Consider the following 20,359-nt stretch of genomic DNA (forward strand, 5'->3'; position numbering starts at 1 on the left):
AGTCGGTATCTCTTATTGTTTGGCCTCTAGAACTGGTCACATTATAGCCTTTCACACTTGGATTGGTCATGAATTTTCTTTTATGGATTGATCGGATTTTTTTTTGACGATCTAAAAGCGATTCGGACCCGGGACAAATGCATATCAAGAGCCCTACCTCTTAACCCATTGCACATCCCTTTGCAAACAATAGTTTTTTTTTAATTTTTCACTTCACTGAAGATACTCGAAGTTGGTGTACAATTTTTAAGATGAGAAAACATCCCCTAAAGTGCCTGGAAAATTTCTCATCATCCCTGAAAAAGACCAAATACACCTTTCGCGCAAAATTTCTCCATGAAGTAAAAAGAAGGTTTTGTAGTCAACTTTTTGTCTTTCCAATCAGCACTTTTTTTCTTAAAGAAAGTTGAAAATTCGCGAAAAGTTTTTCCACTCTTTAAAAAAAAAAATCCCTTTGTATTTTTCCTTCAGATTTTCTTAATACTTTTTGTACAGAAATAGACAATGATGACATGGTTAATGGAATTTTTTTAAAGTGTCAACATGAGACTTTTGCATTGGGCGTTGCCTCTGACTCTGCTGTGTAGGAAATTCTCAGGCGCGTGTATATTTCATTCATGAGGATTGGAAAAAAAAATCTGTCTACAAAAATCTTGTATCAATGGAACGATTGAGAAATTGTCTATTAATCTCTTTGCGTGAGGAGTGTGCTTTTGAAAGAAAAAAATGCGTTGGAGAAACTGTGCATGGGATGAAAATGCAATTAGAGTGTCTGAGTTGAGGAAAGTCGTCAAATTGGCGGGAAGGTGTTCCCGAAAAATGTCTTTCAATATGTCTAAAGATTTGTGTTAAAATGCATGGGATCTACTAAGCAATTATCGGTGAAAATATCTGTGGAATTTTGACGATTTCTTCATTGATATTCAAGACAGAAGTGGCAGAATAAACAAATAATTACAAGGTCAATGGCCAATAGGTTGCCGATGGAATTTCAGTGTCCAAGAATTTACCCTCTGGTGCAAAAACAAACTCTTACACTGAGAGAAACAATAGGTAATCAATGTTGTCACAACTTAGCTCAATATTTTATTGAAATTGAGCTTCATAACACAGCGAACTCTGCAAAATAAAAACCATCTTTCTTAGCTAAATTTTATCACTTACTGCTCGCTGAGACATATTGGTGATACATTTATGTATTAAATTAAACCGTATTAAGTGTTAAAGTGAGTTTAAAACGAGTTTGAAGTATTTGGAGGATATGAAATAGCCTATTAAAGGACTTTATAGGCTCCTTGTTGATGTCATAGCTACTTATTGATGGCCTTGATGGCATTGGTGGTCTTTTTACACCTAGGACTAACTACTCTGAGAGAAGATTAAGTGTTACAGCAACACGAAATGAGTGTTATCACAATTAAAATCCAACACTCGAACCAATAAACCCACAGATGAGGCTTTGGATTACGCTCGAGCAAGCCCCCGCCAAGTTGAGTTTTTTTCACCTTATAAACTTTTTAGGACTTTATACACCTGGAAATACACTGATAGTAGATTAAATGTTACAGCAACACGAAATGAGTGTTGTCACAACTAAAATCCAACACTCGAACCAATAAACCCTCATATGAAGCTTTGAATTACGCTCGAGTAAGCTCCTGCCAAGTATATTTTTTTTGGCTTTTCTACACTTTAGACTTTTTAGGCTTTTGTACACTACACTTTGGACTACACTGATAGAAGATTAAGTGTTACAGCTAGCCCCTTGCTACACTGAGAGAGAAATCCGAAAAAGTTAAAATAACATTCCGGAAATGTTAATTTTACCCTGCAGTATTGATCCGAAATCGGTGTAAATATTATGCTTTTTAGGTGTATTATGGGTTAAAATTACCCTTTTTCATGTTTTTTTTACACTTAAAATGGTGTAAAATTAACATTAAAAATGTTGATATATTTTTACACCTAAAAAGTGTTAAAGTTATGAGGAAAAAAAGGTAATAGCATCCTCTTTTTTTTCTCAGTGTAGTTGCTTGTTCTCTATGGAGCTATTTGAAGCCAACTCGTAAATTGATTCTAAGCTCAGGTTAAACTTCAAGTTTCGAAGAGGTTTTTAGATGGAAATCTAGTATATTTATCCTACTTTACAAGGCATAGAGTCCTGTGTACAAGGCACGTCTCAATTTTGACATATATCGTGTAACGGTTGCGAGTGTAGAAAAATTCCCATAAGAGTCTGTATGTGAATGTGAGTAAGTGGCTTCAACTTAGAAGGCCGTGTGTTACAACAACACAAAATGAGTGTTATCACAACTAAAATCCAACACTCGAACCAATAAATCCACAATGAGACTTTGGATTACGCCCCAGTAAGCCCCTACCAAGTAGACTTTCTTATATGGAGCCATTTGAAGCCAATTTATAAATTGATCTCGGACCAAGCTCACAGTACTCTGAGGGAAAATCTATTTAGACAGAAATATAGTATATTTATTCCTCTAAATAGTACCCGATCTTATAATATGAAGAACTTCTCACTTTTAAGATATTTCGTGTAATGGTCGCGAGTACAAGAAAATTCCCATATGAAGTTCTCGAGGCTTGTTCCAACACTCATGAGGTTAAATTGGGTTAAATTAAAGCCTCATTGAATGTAAGAATAACCGAGGCTTCCTACAATCTCTACTAAATGTAATATAATATCCTTTATATGTGATTTACAAGAATTTACATGAAAACAATAGCTAAAAATACTTCTTTGTTTTTTTTTTCTATTTTCAATATCCTTATATTTTATTTTTTATTTCTTACTTTTATTAACTTTCTTCATTTGCTTTATTTTTAATCTTTTTATATGAACTAGATTTTAAAAGTTCAGCAAAGGGAAATTTGGGGTAAATTTTATTTTAATTATGAAATTTTTAGTTTTTTTAGTAACAATTTATTTTGTACAGCTTAAAAATAGCGTGACAAACATGTTTAGAAATCTCTATCTAAAGTGTTTGGAGACAAAATTATATACTTTGAACTTTGAATTCAGAAATTGTCGTCATGTAATACCAATAACCTTTATTTAAAAATGTGTGTTATTTTAATACTTGTGTGGTTTATATCAACCCCTTCTTGATTAAAATCTAATCTATATGCTGGCGCATATAGATTAGATTATTAATTTAATTCCCACCATCAGTCGAACTGCCTTTATGGCATGACGGATGGTTTTCTCTCTCTCTCTCTCTCTCTCTCTCTCTCTCTCTCTCTCTATTATGGCCTGGCTCACTACTTAAGTTAAACGTTTGTAAAAAAAATTGTAATAAGATAGATATGAGAGAGATGACAATAAAATGAATGAATGAATGAAATAAGTGTACGCAGAAATGGGTAATTTCAGAGCTTAATTTTACACTTTTATTCTTTGAAATGGAAATTTTAGTGTAGGGGAAAGTGACCATGCTTGATACGATCCAAGCTTGATAATAACTATTTTTTTCCTATGTTAATCAATAGTTATGACTCATCGCAATATATTTCAATAGCTGGTGCTAAGCCTCACATTTCCTAAAAAAATTAGGAACCTAGCTCTTTTTTCCTAGTTTCAGGAAGCAAAAATCAAAAATAGGCCCAAAACTGTAATTTCGATACATGATATTTCATAAGTATTTCTTAATTAATGTCGCTGTACAGGAAAACTACTATCATAGGCACATAGAGGGTTCATCAGTACTAATATTTATGTAAAAATATTTTTAATTGGTGGACACTGTTTTTGTGGGTGGTAACAAATTCATAAATTCTACTTGCGTCCATCCTATATTTTAAGAAGGATCCATGAATGATAATTTTAATATGGCAACTATATCATTAGATGTGATTATTTCATAATTACACATATTGCAATCCGCCAATTTTATCGACAATTGACATAATCTTCAACCCTGTTGCCTGAATTTTAAGGTTGCAGAATGACATTTTCACGGACTCAAAGTGAAAAAATGGTTTTCGCTAGCGCCCTAATGTCATAAAAACATGGCTCAGAAAAATTACATAAAAGTGATTTTAAAACTAATAACCAGTCATATAAACGATTTAAGTAGATAGATTAGAGTTCCGTCTAAATATTGATGTGCAATTTTTTGTATCCGGTGAATTTTTTACAGTGAAAATGGGCCTCCGAATTGTCGAATCAATTATTATACAGGAAGGCCCCGGACCCAACTTGTATAAAAATCGCTACTGAATTTTCATTTTCTTCTTGAGGAAAATCTAAGGATTTCCAGGAACTATTTGAGGTTGGATTATGAACCTAATAAGTGAGACATTTTTTTGTCATAGTGGAAGAATCGCTTCGGTTTGTGTGTTAATCAGAAAATAATCACAAACCTTGGACATTATTTTACAGTATCAAGCATGGTCACTTTCCCCTATTATTGAGCGCATGAATAGAAAAAGATTCCTCAGAAAAGCAATGCAAGCCATTGTGCGGAGCCATCGATCTCGGGGCAGACCTAGAACAAGGTGGCTGAACCAAATTCAGAATCTTGCCTTGGAGCGCCTTGTGATCGAATCCGAACATCTTCCTAAAGTAATGGAGGATCGACAAGCCTTGGGTTGCTAATCTGGATCTCATGAAACTGCGACTCCAATAGGGAAAAGCGATTGAAAATGATGATGATGGTGATGATGATAATTGAGTGTAGAACATTTCAAAATTTGAAGAAGGAGCATTTCTGTGCTACGTCTTTTCATAATTTTTCTCTCAGTGTGGTTAATTTCAGTTTGAAACGAAGTTTGACAAGAAATTTTGACAGTTTATTGAAATATTTTAAATTAACGGCTTTTTGTCAAAGTAGCAGCTGCAACAGTTTATTGAGCATAGCCATGCCATCGAAGTACCGGAAGAATGTTCCAATCTTGCAAATGCTGAAAACCGGTGAAACGGCGATTTTTTGGTCAGATGAAAGCCCAACATCTTCGTGTGGCTCTCAATTGTATTATTTCCGTTAGTGGAATTCCACAATTAATAAGATTGTGTGTGTAATTGTTAGCACGGTGAGCAGACACCGTGACACACTTTGAATTTCTTCATCAATTACCAAGTATTTCCCCACGATATACCTCCACATCTTATACTCACACAATTTCTTGCAATGTCTCTCGAACACTTTGGAATTTCCGTTTGAATCTAGCCAATTGACTTGCTTTTCTTCTATCAATTTTCAGGGCTTGTTTCATCTATTTTTCTGCACGCGACTATTTTTGGCATTAGAGGGACTCCTAGAAGTCTCATCAATTTTCCTGAAGCGGAAGGGGTAAGTTTGAGCACGTCATAAAGTGTCAAATGTTGCAGAAGTTACAAGCGCCCCATTCAAAATCTACTCTGAATTCCATTGAGTTGCAATTAAGGGCAAATCAGTCAGGTGCTCAGTCTCAGAATGACTCGTATAGCGGATTCTCTCGAGCATGAGAATGAGGAGAATTTTTATTTCCCAGCACGTGCACTTGCATTTTCATGCCATTTGAATTGTCAGTAAAAGTTTTTTTTCTTTTTTTTTAACCATTTCTTACAATGAAAAATCTTCTAGACACTCTTTATTGCCCTAGACGATCTGCTCTTTGAATTTTAATTTATTCACATTGCTTCTTCAATTGCTCTTTCTGATGCACATTGATTAAATTATAAACTTTTTTTTTCTCTGAGAAAATTTTGATTACTTACAGGGAATTTGTCTTCTTATTGAATTCCAGAACTTTCTGGAATTATTTTAATTGTTGGGTCATTGGAGTAATATTAAATTCATGAAATTTATTGCATTTTATTTATTTCGAAGCCTTACCGATTTTGAATGTTATCTTACCGATTCGATATTAAAGTGGCTTTCAAGGAATATCGGTATAATCTGAACTAATTCTATTAATTTTATACAACTGTTACTGGCGGTTTTTAAGTTTTTAAATAAAAAAAAAACTAAAAATAGTTTCTTACGTGATTTAGATATTTATCCGTAAATGCTGAAATTTATGAAAGTGATAATTTGCCGGATTACTTTTTGAGAATAGGACAGAAAAATAGCAATCTATTTGATATACAGTAAGAGCGCCATGCATTAAGGTAGTAATAAACACCTAAATACAGACATTAATAAAGGCCTGAATATTGAGATTTGAACAATAGACCTCAATATTTTAGGACTAGATTTTCAATTCTAATTTGCCAAAGCATCCCAGGCGCTAATTTCCCAAAACACAGAAAATTTCCCTTTGGCTTTAGCAAGAACGGGTGTAATTGTGGCAGTAGAGGAGACTGGGGCAAAAAGTCACAAAACGAACATTTCAAAATTCAAAATCTTCCTAGATAAAAAAAGATAGCGCCTTAAAATTTTTTCCAAAGTTAGCCTCCAGAGATCTCCTTCAATGTCACAAGATTCTTAAAATTCGAAAAAGAAATTTAGAAAATAAAATAATATTGAAATTTTGAGCTCTTTTTTGAAATATTTAGAGCAGGTATCAATTTCCCAGCTCGACGTCAAAGAGAAAACAGTGATATAGGGTCGGAGGAACGTCTGTTCGAAAGGGAACCACTATTGACACTTTTGCCAAAATCTTGAAAATTATTTAATTTATCTAGTAAAATATAAGTAATATAACGTTTTTTCTGTAATATACCTTTTACTATAAACAGAGATGTTCAAATTTTATATCCCAAATAGTACAGAGTAGGGTGTTAATAGGTGCTGACATGAGTTCTTAAAGTGTCAATAGACATTTCTTTCACCCTAATCGTCTTTTTTTTTAACTTGTCACCGTTCTGGAGCTTAAACGGTAAGATATATCGACTTCCTTCGATGATACACCCTCGGTCTGACCCCTCCAAAACCTTGTTTTTCGGTTTTCTGAAAATTGGCCGAAGCTTTTTCAAGATAAGCTTTATAGGATAAAGATGGATATAGGATAAAAAGATAAATAAGATAAAAAGCTTCTTTTGTTCTAAAAAGATCAAAGGGGTTAAAGTGTTAAGATCTGAATAATTTTGCTAATTTTTCATAGGGGGTTTGACATTACTAAAGTCACACTATATTTCATTAGGGTTTTTTTTTCTTTGAAAACTTCTTATAGCAAGGCTTTCAAAAAGACGTATGATTCTTTGAAACTTGAAACTTTTAAAATAAGAAACCGATTTATTTCAAACAAGAAAGCTTGTCTCAAAGCTCCAAAGCTTTTGCACCCGTTAAGTTCTCTATAATAATAATTCTTTATTTGCGTCCATTTTGGACCTTTGTAAATACATTGTTTATACATTATTGTCAACATTGGTATTTCTGGCAATCTCTAATCTTTTCAGATAATCTATTCCTTTTCCATCCTCACACAAAATTTCACTCCTATCTTCCCTACCTTTTATATCTCTACAGCACCCTACTAAGATGTGTCTTAGATCGTCAAGGCCTATGTTACAAAATACGCGTTAAGTTCTCTATATTGAGGGCAGTTTTCATATTTTTTTACAGACATCGTTTGTAGGGGGTAGTGGAGCACCTTTGAATTGGCGCAGCTAAAATATAGGGTTTTTCCCCTATTTTGAAATAGAATTGATTCTTATCATGATATGGTTAAGCTTTGCAATTGGTTTGCTGAGCTAAATTATATCATGACAAGGCTAAATTCTATTTAAAAAATCAGAGAAAGAAGCCCAATTTCAAAGCTGCCCCACTATCCCCTACTAGGGAATAATGTCAAAATTCCGCCAAAAAGAAAATGGTTCACGAAAATTTCTCCCAATGTGTAGATGCCTTTCCTGATTAAAATGAATAATATATTGTTCGTTGAACAAATAATTATCTTGATTTATTCATACAGTATTTTTTGCTGATTTATTTACATTATATTTTATTGGGGCATTTTTTATGGTAATTGCTGATATATTTTTAATTACGTCAGTAAAATGGATTTAAAAAAAAACTCATACGTTCCGCGAATGAATAATTTCCTTCGAACTCAATTCAATTTCTTTAGCATCCTGATGCTATTTTACGAGTTCCTGAAGATGACTTTTGGGGTGAATTGGGTCGCACGGAAGCATCTCGCGAGAGGAGTTTCCGTGAATATCTGTGGCGCACTCTACATCCGCATTGAGTTAGTGGATATGTGAGAGTGAGAGAGGTATGGAGAAGAAGTAGAGGAAAAAAAGAGAGTGGGAGACTGTGGGAGAGATTTCATTGAGAAATCGGCGATGAATGATTTTCAGGTGGAAGAAATCTCACCTTCCACAGACACATTCCGCCAAGTTAGAGTGAGAGAGTGCGAGATGCACGTGAAATGCCAATTCACTCGACACACCGCTCCATGTCTTTGATGATGGTGCGACCTCTGCATCCGGTAGAAAGCCACCAGCAGCCTCACCATGGCTAAAACGATAGCGTACTGAAATTGTGGAGCGGTCGTTTACACTGGAATGTTGGCGGCTTTTTCTTCACTGCCAATTGCGTACTTGGGCTTTTTATCGCCCAAAACAAGGTACTAGGGCTATCAGACAATAAAAGTCTTAATTGTCACAAAATTAGGAATTGTTGAAGTTCGCTCAATAGTAAATCTGAATTTAAGGTCTTACACGCACAGTAACAATAAAAGCTAAAAAGATGGAAATTTTAGCTTACTTTTGCTAAATTTTTGTGCTAAGGATTTAACCAAAAAGCGCGATTAGTTTAATTTTTTTTTCGAGTAGAAGAACCTTAATTTCTGCTGAGTTTTTAGAGATCGTGATCACGTTATTGCCCTTAAAAATCTTAAACTGAAAGTGATCCTGGCTTAAATTTTAAGAGGTACAGTAGACTCTCGCAAATTCGGCTCTTTTAAGATCGGGCTACTTTTTAATTCGGGCAGCGGTTACATTTGAAAAAAATTTGTTGTCATTTTTCAAGTTTATCAAATGAATCAAATATGTTCAAATTTGGCATGGTTTGTCTTAGTTTGATGTGATTTTGCATTATTGAGGGATTTTCATGCAATTTACGTTATACATGAGTGTGTAAACTCAATATCTATATACACATGAATAAAAATTCGATGCATTTCAAAAACTTTGTCGCCCGAATTTCTGTCTGATTCGGCTGACATTTCGGTCCCATATGCCCGAATTTGAGAGAGTCTACTGTATATAATTATATAAAGAGATTTCAAAGCATCCCAGTTTTGCGGAATGCGCGAACTCACGAGATAGAGTTCTCCGTGAATTAGTTTTCCTCACGCTTTTACTGCCTAATGGTCTACCAACGATTAAATTGATTCATAAATCACAAAAGTATTTCAAAATCGAAAATTGGTAAAGAAATGCGTATTTTAGAATGTTCTGGTATGAGTTACAAGTTTACATATAAAGAAAAAATATAAATACGATAAGTCATTTACGGATATTTTACCGATTCGCCACTGATTTCAAGACCTTTCCAAAAAATCTAAAATTAACCAAATATGTGAATAAATAGGCCCTCCAAAGTAGTTAAACTTCTTCCTTAAGAAATTCAAGATGGCAATTTTTTAGATCATTGATATGTTTGTATGAAATGTTTGCCTAGACTACCTCCAAAACATATTCAAAAATAAAAGAAATCGTAGAAGCCATTTTTGAAAAAAAAACCGAAAAAACATGTTTTTGTAGGAAATGAAGGGGCATGAGGAAAAAAAGAATATCTGCAGATTATTGTTTTTTCTTTATTGGAGCTTACCGAAGACCGGAATTTGATGTCACTTACCGTTTAAGCTCCAGGATGATGACAAGTTGAAGAAAAAGTCAATTACACTGTGCAACAGTGATTTTGTCCCTGTGTTCTCATCCTATTTTTTCTATTTCTATTGCCAAATGATTTACAAAAACACTTATCATTTTGATTTAATTTTGTTTTTGCGCCTGGAATCTAGGTAAACCGTTTTTGCCGTTTTATGGTACTTGGGTGCCTATATCACCGATTTTGCTAAACAGATTTATTTCTTAAAATGGAAATATTTGTTCTATTTTACATAACTGATAATCTTCTGAGTAGAGATGGTAAAATTTCACAAATTTCACAGCAGTCGCCACCTACTTTAGGCGGAAATTCATGAAATTTCTTGAAATTTACCAACTCTACTTCTGAGCAGATGAGATTCGTAAAACTGACATAGGGGCGCTGTAGTCTCATACAGTAGACTCTCGCAAATTCGGCTCTTTTAACTCTTTCGCGTCATTAGGGTCATATATGACCCGGGGAAAAAAACAATTTCTTTTGACTATTTACATTAATTGAAATCTATCGGTTTGTGCACGACATCATAATAGAAGGATGTAAGATTCTTGGCTAATTTTCTCAAGACTCCAGATATTCAGGAAAAGAAAATATTTGAGATCAAAAATCACGAATTTCGAACTTTGTGAAATGACTTTTCTTTTTCAAAATTTTTTATATTCATTTATTTTTTTCAGCAAAAAGTTCTTTAGAAACACAAAATAGAATATTCAAAGATTGTATATTGCATATTTTGATATAATAAATTACTCTCAATTTTCCAAAAAAGCGTGTAGAATTTTCCGGGTCATATATGACCCTATAGTCCCCAAGGGTAACAGTGTTTTCGTCCCAAACCTGCAGCGAAATGTAGTTGGGACATTGTTTTTCTTTGTGAAATGCAGGTGGGACATCTTGCTCCTGGACATTTCATCTTATATCTGATGAATTATAACATATTTTGCAATATTTTAGAGTATTCTGCAAGCGTTTCATATTGTGCAATTGTATTGTGTGTGAATAAATATGTGGATAAGTTTATTTTTGCCAAATACCACTCAAAATATTGTGACAGTGACTGTTCAAGGGATTTCCAGGAAGATTCCTTGAACACCAGGAGTACAGTGTTCATCAAAGCAATCCAGTTTGCCATGGTTTTGGCCAAATTAACAACTTTAAGCAAAAAAAACTCTTAAAAAGCCCGTGATATAGATTTTGAAAAAGGTAAATACACTTCCCTTGAGGACAACAGGGTCATATATGACCCGGGGTTTTTCCGAGTTTTCACGCAATGGAAAATTTTTTTCCTCTCTGAACTATTATATTTGATCATAAAGCATTAGGAAAAACTCAATTTTGCATGAATTCATCTGCTGAATAAAAGTGGGACGCGAAAGAGTTAAGATCGGGCTACTTTTTAATTCGGGCAGCGGTTACATTTGAAAAAAGTTTGTTGTCATTTTTTAAGTCTGATTATGATTATCAAATGAATCAAATATGGTCAAATTTGGCATGGTTTGTCTTAGTTTTGATGTGATTTTGCATTATTGAGGGATTTTCATGCAATTTACGATATATATGAGTGTGTTAACTCAATATCTATATGCACATGAATAAAAAATCGTTGTATTTCAAAAAGTTTGTCGCCCGAATTTCTGTCTAATACTGCTGACATTTCGGCCCCATATGCCCGAATTTGAGAGAGTCTACTGTAAATAAAATTATTAAAGTGAATTATTGGAGACAGTAAACTTCACCGTGAACTTGCATTCAACTTTCCTTCATGTATTTTAGGAAATAAAAGCAAAATTGTCAAAACCTTCTTAGGATTCAATCAATGTTAAATGATTTTTTAAAATGAAACCAGTATAGTAAATAAATTAATCCAATTAATGTTGCTTCTAAAGGTAACTGCAATAGGTCAGAAATTGCTCAAAATAAGACATCACAAAAATTTTAATTTTGATACAGTTTTATGAAATTTGCCAGAATTCAAAGGAGAAGCGTTACGAAATTAATTATTTAAAAAAAAATGGGTCCGATTTATTTCTTTGAACATGAACTTATTGGCTTCTGCAAGGAGTTGATTGATTTTAAATTTTTAATCTTTATGGTTTTCATAACTTCTTCGATTTTGGCGCCAATTGAGACTCAGCCCCCGGGGTCACTTTTACATTTTCTTTGCCCTAGATACGCCACTGTACATTCTACAGTCATCCGCAACATCTTGTGCATGCTCTCGTGTACTTAGTCGCCTTTTGGATGCTACTTGGAATATTTTTCATCTCCAAGCCAACTGTAAAAGCTAATTTTGTCTAAAATAGTTATTATTTCTGTTAGTATTAGTTGTTATTACAATCTAAAGAAGTAATTAAGGGGTTAAAAAAAAGAAAAAAAAATGGTAACGCTTTACCCCAGAAGGGACTCGAACCCTCAATCCCCGGCTTAGGAGGCCGATGCCTTATCCATTAGGCCACTGGGGCGCTGGAAACACTGTGCCAAGTCTGACATACACTTGGTACCTCACGAAATTCACCACTTTTCCTATTTTACTTCAAAATACCGCAAATTCCTTCATATCACGAAAATATATAATTATCTTACAACAATGTTCAAAGTTCTTTTAACAAAAAACATATAAACGAGTTTTTTAACTTAAAATTCGCGCCTTTTTCTGAGATATTCACCACTTTGAGACATTTTCACCATCGTGGACATCTATCAACTGTCACGTCCACGCTGATTCTGTTTACATTTCCCGCGATGGAGAGAAAAGTGCACAATTGTATAGTTTGTGAGGAAAATCCAGGAAAATACAAATGTTCAACATGTGAGATACCTTAGTGAGTATTTTTGCCGCCAAATATTTTTCTATAGAAATTGCCTTTTAATTGAGTATTTGTAGCTGTTCTGTCGGTTGCTGGAAGGTCCACCAGGAAATGCCCTGCGAAAAATCTGAGAAACTCGATGGAAATGAGAAAATTCCTGAGAGGCGTACAATCCTCTTTCCCACTGAAGACACAATTCCCGAGGAAAGATTGGAGATGTTAAAGAGTTCGGAAGAACTGAAAAATCTCTTGAAGAATCCCCATCTGAGGAAGCTGCTCATGGATTTGGATTCAGCAGAAAATGCTGAGAAAGCTATGAAGGCAGCAATGCAGGAGCCTCTCTTCACGGAATTTGCAGATGAAGCTCTGAAGATTGTTGAGCCTGGAGCTCAGGAAGACATCACATGATTTAAAATTAGTACTTAGGAGAAAGCGCGCTACCTTCGGACAACTCAAGCTTCCGACAATTCAATTTTGTCTCAATGTTCCTTATGGATTTCACCCATAGCTCTTTTCTGAAAATGTGAGGCATTGGACTAGCTATTGAAACATTATATAATAATGGGCCAAATTCATTTATAACACTTTGAAAAAAATTAATTGTTCGAAACATAAATCGATGAACGCGCCAAAATGGTAAAAAAAAATGAATAGGCTTCCGGAAATGTTTGCAGGGACATATTTAAGAATTTAAAAATTTAAACGAAGAAAACCAATTAACAAGGGCCAAAAGACTGATAAAAAATTATGAATAAATGGACTAATTTTGAATAATTTCTTATTCTGAATTTTGAGATTTCCTCACTGTTTTAGATGGGCAAAAAAAAAGACCACGAAGAGTAGTCTAATCGTTGTTGTGTTTATAATGAAGCCGTCTTTGGATTTAACCCTCTATCAGGTAAGACCGTCTCAAGACGATCTTCACAAAAATCATATTTATAGAGACAGTTAAAGGTTTTATTTATTTAAAGCAGGAGCTGGGTGTCCTTTTTAGCACGTCCTGGACATCCCACAAGATACTGGTCAATAATTCTTCTTGTTTTTGTGATCAACATTGTAAAGGAGTCATTTGACATGCAAAAATAATTCACAAAATTGATATTATTGGCTTTTGGAAAATTGAAGTTTGTCCAAGTTTCTATATCTTTTGCGTTCTTTAGGGGACGAGAGTTCCCATGAGTTTTCCAATTTCCCAGAGGCGGAGAAAATTCTTTCTCTACAAAAGTATCATATTTGACCAATAAGACTTACAATAAATTGAGTTTTACTGAAATTCGTTCGCTGGATATGTTGTGGTCCGGAAAGAGTTAACTGCTCTAATTTCTTATCAATCACTATTTTTTGTAAAAATTTAACTTAGGATTGGATTATTAAAGATAATTGACATTATAGATTCTCAAAAAGCAATAAAAATGCTCGCTGTTCTTGACAAATTCTTCCATCGGAAATATTCTTTATTCTTCAAATAATACCGTATCAAAGTCTATGTGATTGAAAATAATCGGGACGGGATTAAAGATCTGAAAAAAGGGGTGATCAGCCATTGAATATCTAACCTATCTTTTTCTTTCTTTACCTGAGCGTTCAAAGGTGCCCTCTTAAATCTCCCTTAATTCCTGCTCACTTTTTTTTATCCTAATTGCCCTATAAATAGAGATCCCTCAAACTTTTATTACAATATCTCCTGGATTTTCTACTTACAGGTAATTTTTTTCATCAACTTTTCAGAGATCAATCCTTCTCGTGTTCGTCCTTCAGAAATCTTTGTCTCTATTTTCTATCCTATAAATAACTTCCTCTTGTGACATATAATCTAGTTTTCTTCTAATTTTACTTATAAAATCTTTCAATTTTTGCAATCAATCTCTTAGCGTCCTTTGCAGCAGAATTCCCTCTAAAAACTGACACTTCTACGCTTCTTTTCTATCTGGCAACTCCTAACCATAAAAGCAACTCTAATCTATAAAGGCTGACCCCCATAATTATTTAAATTCAAATTTAGAATCTGCAACACTCGCTATTCAAGATTTTGAGACCTTTGGGAACTGGGCTAAACCTCTAATCTAAAGACCGCTTTACAAACATCTCTTGGTCAGAGAAAGAGCAACAAAAAATATTTGTGCAAAAACAACTCATTTCCAATTTCCATAAAAATACCGATTTAAAATTAGGGTGGCGGCATTACTTATGGCCAGTCTATGTGGCCACCTCGCAGATATCTTCATTTTTTTCCCACAAATTAATTTCGAAAAACCACAAAATAAGGAATATTTGATGTGCTATCATTAAATGCAACTTTTAAACGGATTTACTTTTATATTTCGATGGAATTTTAATTATTTTGTGGGAATTATTTCACTGATGCGCCCGACGGTCAAATATACATTATATCGTTAACAAAATTTACTAACGAACTCACAATTTTTATTGTCTAAATTTTATATATTCAATAAAAAATATTTAGTATTTTTTACAAAACTTGTTGTCTTAGTAACTATATTTTCTTATACCACTTGATTTAGATGATTTATTAAACAAAAAATATAAAATAATGACAAGACCATAAGTTATGACCAATTTGATAAGATTATTTACTTGTGGCCACAGCATTTGACGTGTGGCGCCCTCACAGATATTTGATTTAGCGAGTTGTCAATCGTGTTACAGTAGAGTCTCGCTATAGTCCATATTTGGTTTCAAATTTGACACTTGGGTCGCACTATAGTCCATGTAATTTTTTAAAATTATCAACGATTTTTAGTATTGAAATTGCTCGACGGCTTCCACTTTCTTTGCGATTGTGGTACTTGTCCTTGCTCTCGTCATTGTGGATCACAATTATCATAACTACTTAATAAAGTTTGCCAAAAATATTAAAATAATTATGCATGTCGCATACTAAAAACATAACCTAACTTAAAATCAGTGTTTTGAAATCAACGGTCGATAAATTGTGGACTATAGAGCGATGGCCTATAGCGAGACTCTACTGTATTTTTAATTCAGTGAATCTGAGTTTTCTAGCTTAAATTTAATAAAATTTAAGGTAAGTGTAAAAGTTGTAACATGAAATTGTTTATAAATGAGTAGTGTGTATGATCTTTTTGATTTTCCCCATGAAATTGCATTTTGTTGTAAATAACCTAACTTTTTCTCTTTTTCTCTTTTAGGATCATGAAAAATACAAAAAAAACTAAAGAAAAGCCTTATTATTGAACTCAAAGGATGCAAATTTAGCTTTCACATCACGAAAGTCGGATTGAATAGCCACTTGTGGGGAGTAGTATCCGATTATTATGAGAAAAATATTTGAAAAACTATGAAAAACTTGGCAAAAAATAAAAAAAAAAACCTATGAAAGTGCGTAAAATGCTTTCTTTTCTTTGTATTAAAATTAGTTTATTACAAAGTTTGTTTTATATCATTTGAAATCGTAGCCATAAGTTCGTAAAAGAGGCCACAAGTTATGAATTTTACATGGTTGGGAAAATCACATATTTTCCGGGGTTTGAGGGATTTTCCTAGCAAAATCATTTGAATATATCGACAGAAACTACATGAAAGAAATTAGTCTTGAAATTTCGCTCTAATTGGTCAAAAAGATCAACAGCTATAAGAAGATATGTCTTTAATGTAGCCATAAGTAATGCCTGCACCTTATGTGACTAAAATAAATTAATTTTTTGCTGAAAGACATGTCGTTCTATTTTGTGTATTTTATTTAAAAAATTAAAAAAAAGTAAAAATGTGAATTTTAGTAGCAAAAAGAGTTTCAAATTTTTTTTATACTTTTTCACCTAGCGCCTCTAAACTAAAAGAGATAATAAAGAATGGCATTGAATAAATGAGCAGTAAAAAGTTAAAATTGATCAGTAACAAAAAAATTTGAAACAGTGAAATTATCGTCCAAATTTTGGCAAAGGGAAAATAAAGGGCTTTTCATTCTATCTGCAACAATTTTAAATGTTAAATATATAAATTAGGTCCATTTTTGTAAAGATTTAAGTTTTTTACTGACCATAATTAGATATTTTACTGCTCATTTTTAATTTTTTACTGCCCATTTAGAATTTTTTACTGCTCGTTTGTTTTTTGTCATAAAGAATGGATGGTATTCTCGACTTTATTGGATCATAATTATCCTAGAAAACACTTTCTTATAACTTTTTCTCGCGTATTAAAGAAAACGCTGTTAGAGGGTTAAGCCGATTTCATAAGTTCAGCATATAAGGCCTTATATAGACTCAGGCTGATCCTCGAGAGTATCGTCAACTACAAAGAAGACTATTGTAAGTCTACTTATAATAGTACAAAAAGATGGTATCATTGTGTGCAGAAACCTTAAATTTACATCCTGATAAAATTTTGTTTTAATTAAGTTAGCCCTGCAAATGTTATAAGAAAAAACTGAAAATCAACGTTCTCAATTATTGAGTTTTTTGCTCATACATTTACTGTAAATGTAAATAGTTTAAAAATAGAGTTACCCAAAAGATATTCAATGCTTAAGTATGATAAAAAAATATTCTAATAGTTGAAAATATACTAATTATGCCCAACGCACAATAACTTTTGTTTGTAAATATGTTTTCAAAATTTTCTATGAGAGAAAATGAGATACAGTAGAGTCTCGCTATAGGCTATCGCTCTATAGTCCACAATTTATCGACCGTTGATTTCAAAACACTGATTTTAAGTTAGGTAATGTTTTTTAGTATGCGACATGCATAATTATTTTAATATTTTTGGCAAACTTTATTAAGTAGTTGTGACAATTGTGATCCATAATGAAGAGAGCGAGGACAAGTACCACAATCGCAAAGAAAGTGGAAGCTGTCGAGCAATTTCAATACTAAAAATCGTTGATAATTTTAAAAAATTACATGGACTATAGTGCGACCCAAGTGTCAAATTTGAAACCAAATACGGACTATAGCGAGACTCTACTGTAACTAGATCCCTGTTTCATTCACTCTCATTGAAATGTCAAAAACATGTTTACAAAATAAAAGTTATTGTGCACTGGTCATTACAGTGAAATTAATAAAAATAAATCGATCGCTCAGAATAAGAAACGAATAACTTGCAGTATGCAAATTTTACAGAAGAGCGATTTGAAGATGAGACTTTACATGTAGAGTATAGAATTTTTGAGATTTAAAATCTCTATAACTTCGATAATAATTATCTTTCAAGTATAATATTCTCAGGAAAGGTACAGGGCATAAGGAAGTATCCAAAAAGCGAACGATTTTTGTAAAAAGTCAAGTTGTTCGACTTATATTCTGAGTTGTCGAAATATTAGCTGTCAAACTTTAAATCTCTGTCCTGGAAAGTCTACATTTTAGACTTACAAATAGTCTTCTTTGGAGCCGACGATATTTAGCCTGCAAAATTTGGAACTAAAGTACTGGGCAAAGGAAGTTTGTCCAAAGGACCTCTAACCAATAATCCTAATACAAGCTTCAGAGCTAAGAAAAAAAATAAAACTAAAATATCCAAAATAAATGCAAATTGTATACGATCGCAAAGCTTCTGAATCCTCAAAGTGCTACTAAAATAGTCGAAATACTACTTAATTGTCTGAACAAAAGTACTTACAGTGATATCTAACATAAATAAATCAAATTATAATGAATATTACCTAATTTATTTTGATTTTTTATAACAGGAAAAGCTGTTTATAGTCATTAATTAGTTCGTTAGTTTGTTAGTCGCATTAGCTATAGAAAGGTATTGCTTTAATAGTGCTTTTTTAATAGAAAAGTTTTTAAAATCTCTGAAGTGTGCCTTTTGCTTTTGATTTTACGAAGTTTTAGCTAATGGTTTAACGAAAAATAGATTCTTCCTCAAATTAATTCTTCGCGTAAAAATAATAAATTTAATAATTTATAGAAATGCACTACAAATGAGCAGTAAATCATGAATTTAATTAGTAATGATTCCGGCACAACTTTTAGATCAGGAAAATTTCATGAAATTGAAATTCGAAATCCTTTCTTTCTCACATATTTTGCATATGACTATCTCATTCTTTCGCATACCAAATTCGATTGAGCCAAATTGAATTTGGAGTGATGTTTAGGAGAAGAAGAAGAGTGCGAAAGAATGAGATAGACATATGCAAAACATGTGAGAAAGAAAGGGATCCGAATTTCGACTTCATGAAATTTTCCTGACCTAAAAGGTGTACCGGAGCCATAATAGAAAATTTAAAAGCAGTAGATCCACATTAGTAAAATTTTAGGTTTTTGTGTGATCAAAATGGTTAATAATTTCTTGCTCATTTTCTTTTTTTTTTGTTTTGTAGAAATATCCCTTCAATTATAAGAAAGATCTTTATGGTTCCGGCACACCTTTTAGATTAGACATATTTCACGAAATCAAAATTCACATCTCTTTCTTTCTCAAACGTATTGCATACGTCTGTCTCATTTTTTCGCACTCTTCTTCTTATTTTAAACATCACAACAAATTCAATTTAGCTCAATCGAATTTGGAGTGCGAGAGAATGAGATAGACTGTGCAAAATGTGTGAGAGAGATAGGGATTTGAATTTTGATTTCATAAAATTTTCCTGATCTAAAACCGTTCTGGATCCATTAAGTCTGTGGTATACCTTTTAGATTAGTAAAATGTCATGAAATCAAAATTAACATACCATTTGTCTTCAAACTTTTCAAATATCTACACTCGGCTCTTCGTTATCCGGCACTTCGTTATCCGGGTGACAGCTGCCAAACACTGGTGGTTGATGTATTCAAATACGATTTTTTACAAAGCATGCAGTTTGTCCAGAGTGAATTAATGTGTTATTTTCATTTTATCAAAGTTTTTGACACACAATCGTGCTACAAAATGAAACATAAACACACCACAAAGAAAATTCTGTTGTTTTTCGGAAAAAAAACAAATTCCCACAGCAGAAAATAGAAAAAAACGTTGACCAGATTCAAAAAATCAAAATGTCATTTTGTCCCCACGTCAGCCGGATAACGAAGAGTTGAGTGTATTCTGCTCTTTCGTACTCTTAATTTTCTTCTTTTGCAAATCACAACAAATTCAATTTAGATCAATCGAATTTGGAGTGCGAAGGAGTGGGATAGACTTATGCAAAGCGTTTGAGAGAGAAATAGATAAATTTTGATTTCATAAAATTTTCCTGATCCAAAAAATATGCTGTAATACTAGAGGCATTAATCAATTAATCATTAAACGTGTGTTCATAACGCTAATCGAACTCTTCGATAACGATCTTTGTGGCGCTGGCACAACTTTTTCAACTGAGTGAATTTCAATCGATTGAAATTTTACCTCTTACTCTTTCAAAATGAAATCAGATGTAGGTGTCTCTTTCCGTCAAATGAAATTTAAAATTGAAATTGAAGTATCAATTTTAATTTTCAATTTTATTTGACAGAAAGATACAACTTTGATTTAATTTTGAAAAAGTAAGAGGTAAAATTTCAATCGGTTGAAATTTACTCAATTGAAAAGGTGTGCCAGCGCCTTTAATTTTAAAATGTTAAATTTCTTTAGCGTTTATGTCAAAATGCAATAAACTTTTCTGTCAGACTTCTGTAAAATTGTCAGTAGTTTTAAACCTTTCTATGATGATCTTTAAACATACTGAAAAAAGGCGAGTTTGTAATATACAAAGCGCTATTAGAATTCAATTAAAATAAGTAATATTTATTTTTTTGGCTAAACTGATTAAAGTTTTCAGGCCTTCTTCACCGCAATATTTACTTATATTCTTTTGACTAATGGGAAAAT

The 20,359-nt window shown here is 32.9% G+C and overlaps 1 protein-coding gene and 1 non-coding gene across 2 annotated transcripts; one reads left to right on the forward strand and one right to left on the reverse strand.

Annotated features, from left to right (window-relative positions):
- Positions 1-12,165: 12,165 nt before the first annotated feature.
- Positions 12,166-12,238, reverse strand: Trnar-ccu (transfer RNA arginine (anticodon CCU)). Its single transcript has one exon. It is a non-coding gene; the product is annotated as a tRNA-Arg (tRNA).
- A 219-nt stretch (positions 12,239-12,457) lies between these two features.
- LOC129803737 (zinc finger HIT domain-containing protein 3) lies at positions 12,458-13,357 on the forward strand. Its single transcript, XM_055850508.1, has 2 exons — positions 12,458-12,598; positions 12,661-13,357. Exons 1-2 carry the CDS (start codon positions 12,519-12,521, stop codon positions 12,989-12,991), a joined length of 411 nt encoding a protein of 136 aa, XP_055706483.1. The 5' UTR covers positions 12,458-12,518; the 3' UTR covers positions 12,992-13,357.
- The last annotated feature ends 7,002 nt before the right edge of the window (positions 13,358-20,359 follow it).

The sequence above is a fragment of the Phlebotomus papatasi genome, chromosome 2 (genome assembly GCF_024763615.1).
Source record: "Phlebotomus papatasi isolate M1 chromosome 2, Ppap_2.1, whole genome shotgun sequence".
NCBI classification, from domain to species: domain Eukaryota; kingdom Metazoa; phylum Arthropoda; class Insecta; order Diptera; family Psychodidae; genus Phlebotomus; species Phlebotomus papatasi.

Coding starts and splice junctions, on each gene's coding strand:
- LOC129803737 (XM_055850508.1), top strand. CDS start 12,519: ATGGAGAGAAAAGTGCACAATTGTATAGTTTGTGAGGAAAATCCAGGA. Junction 12,599..12,660: donor TCAACATGTGAGATACCTTA/GTGAGTATTTTT, acceptor GAGTATTTGTAG/CTGTTCTGTCGGTTGCTGGA.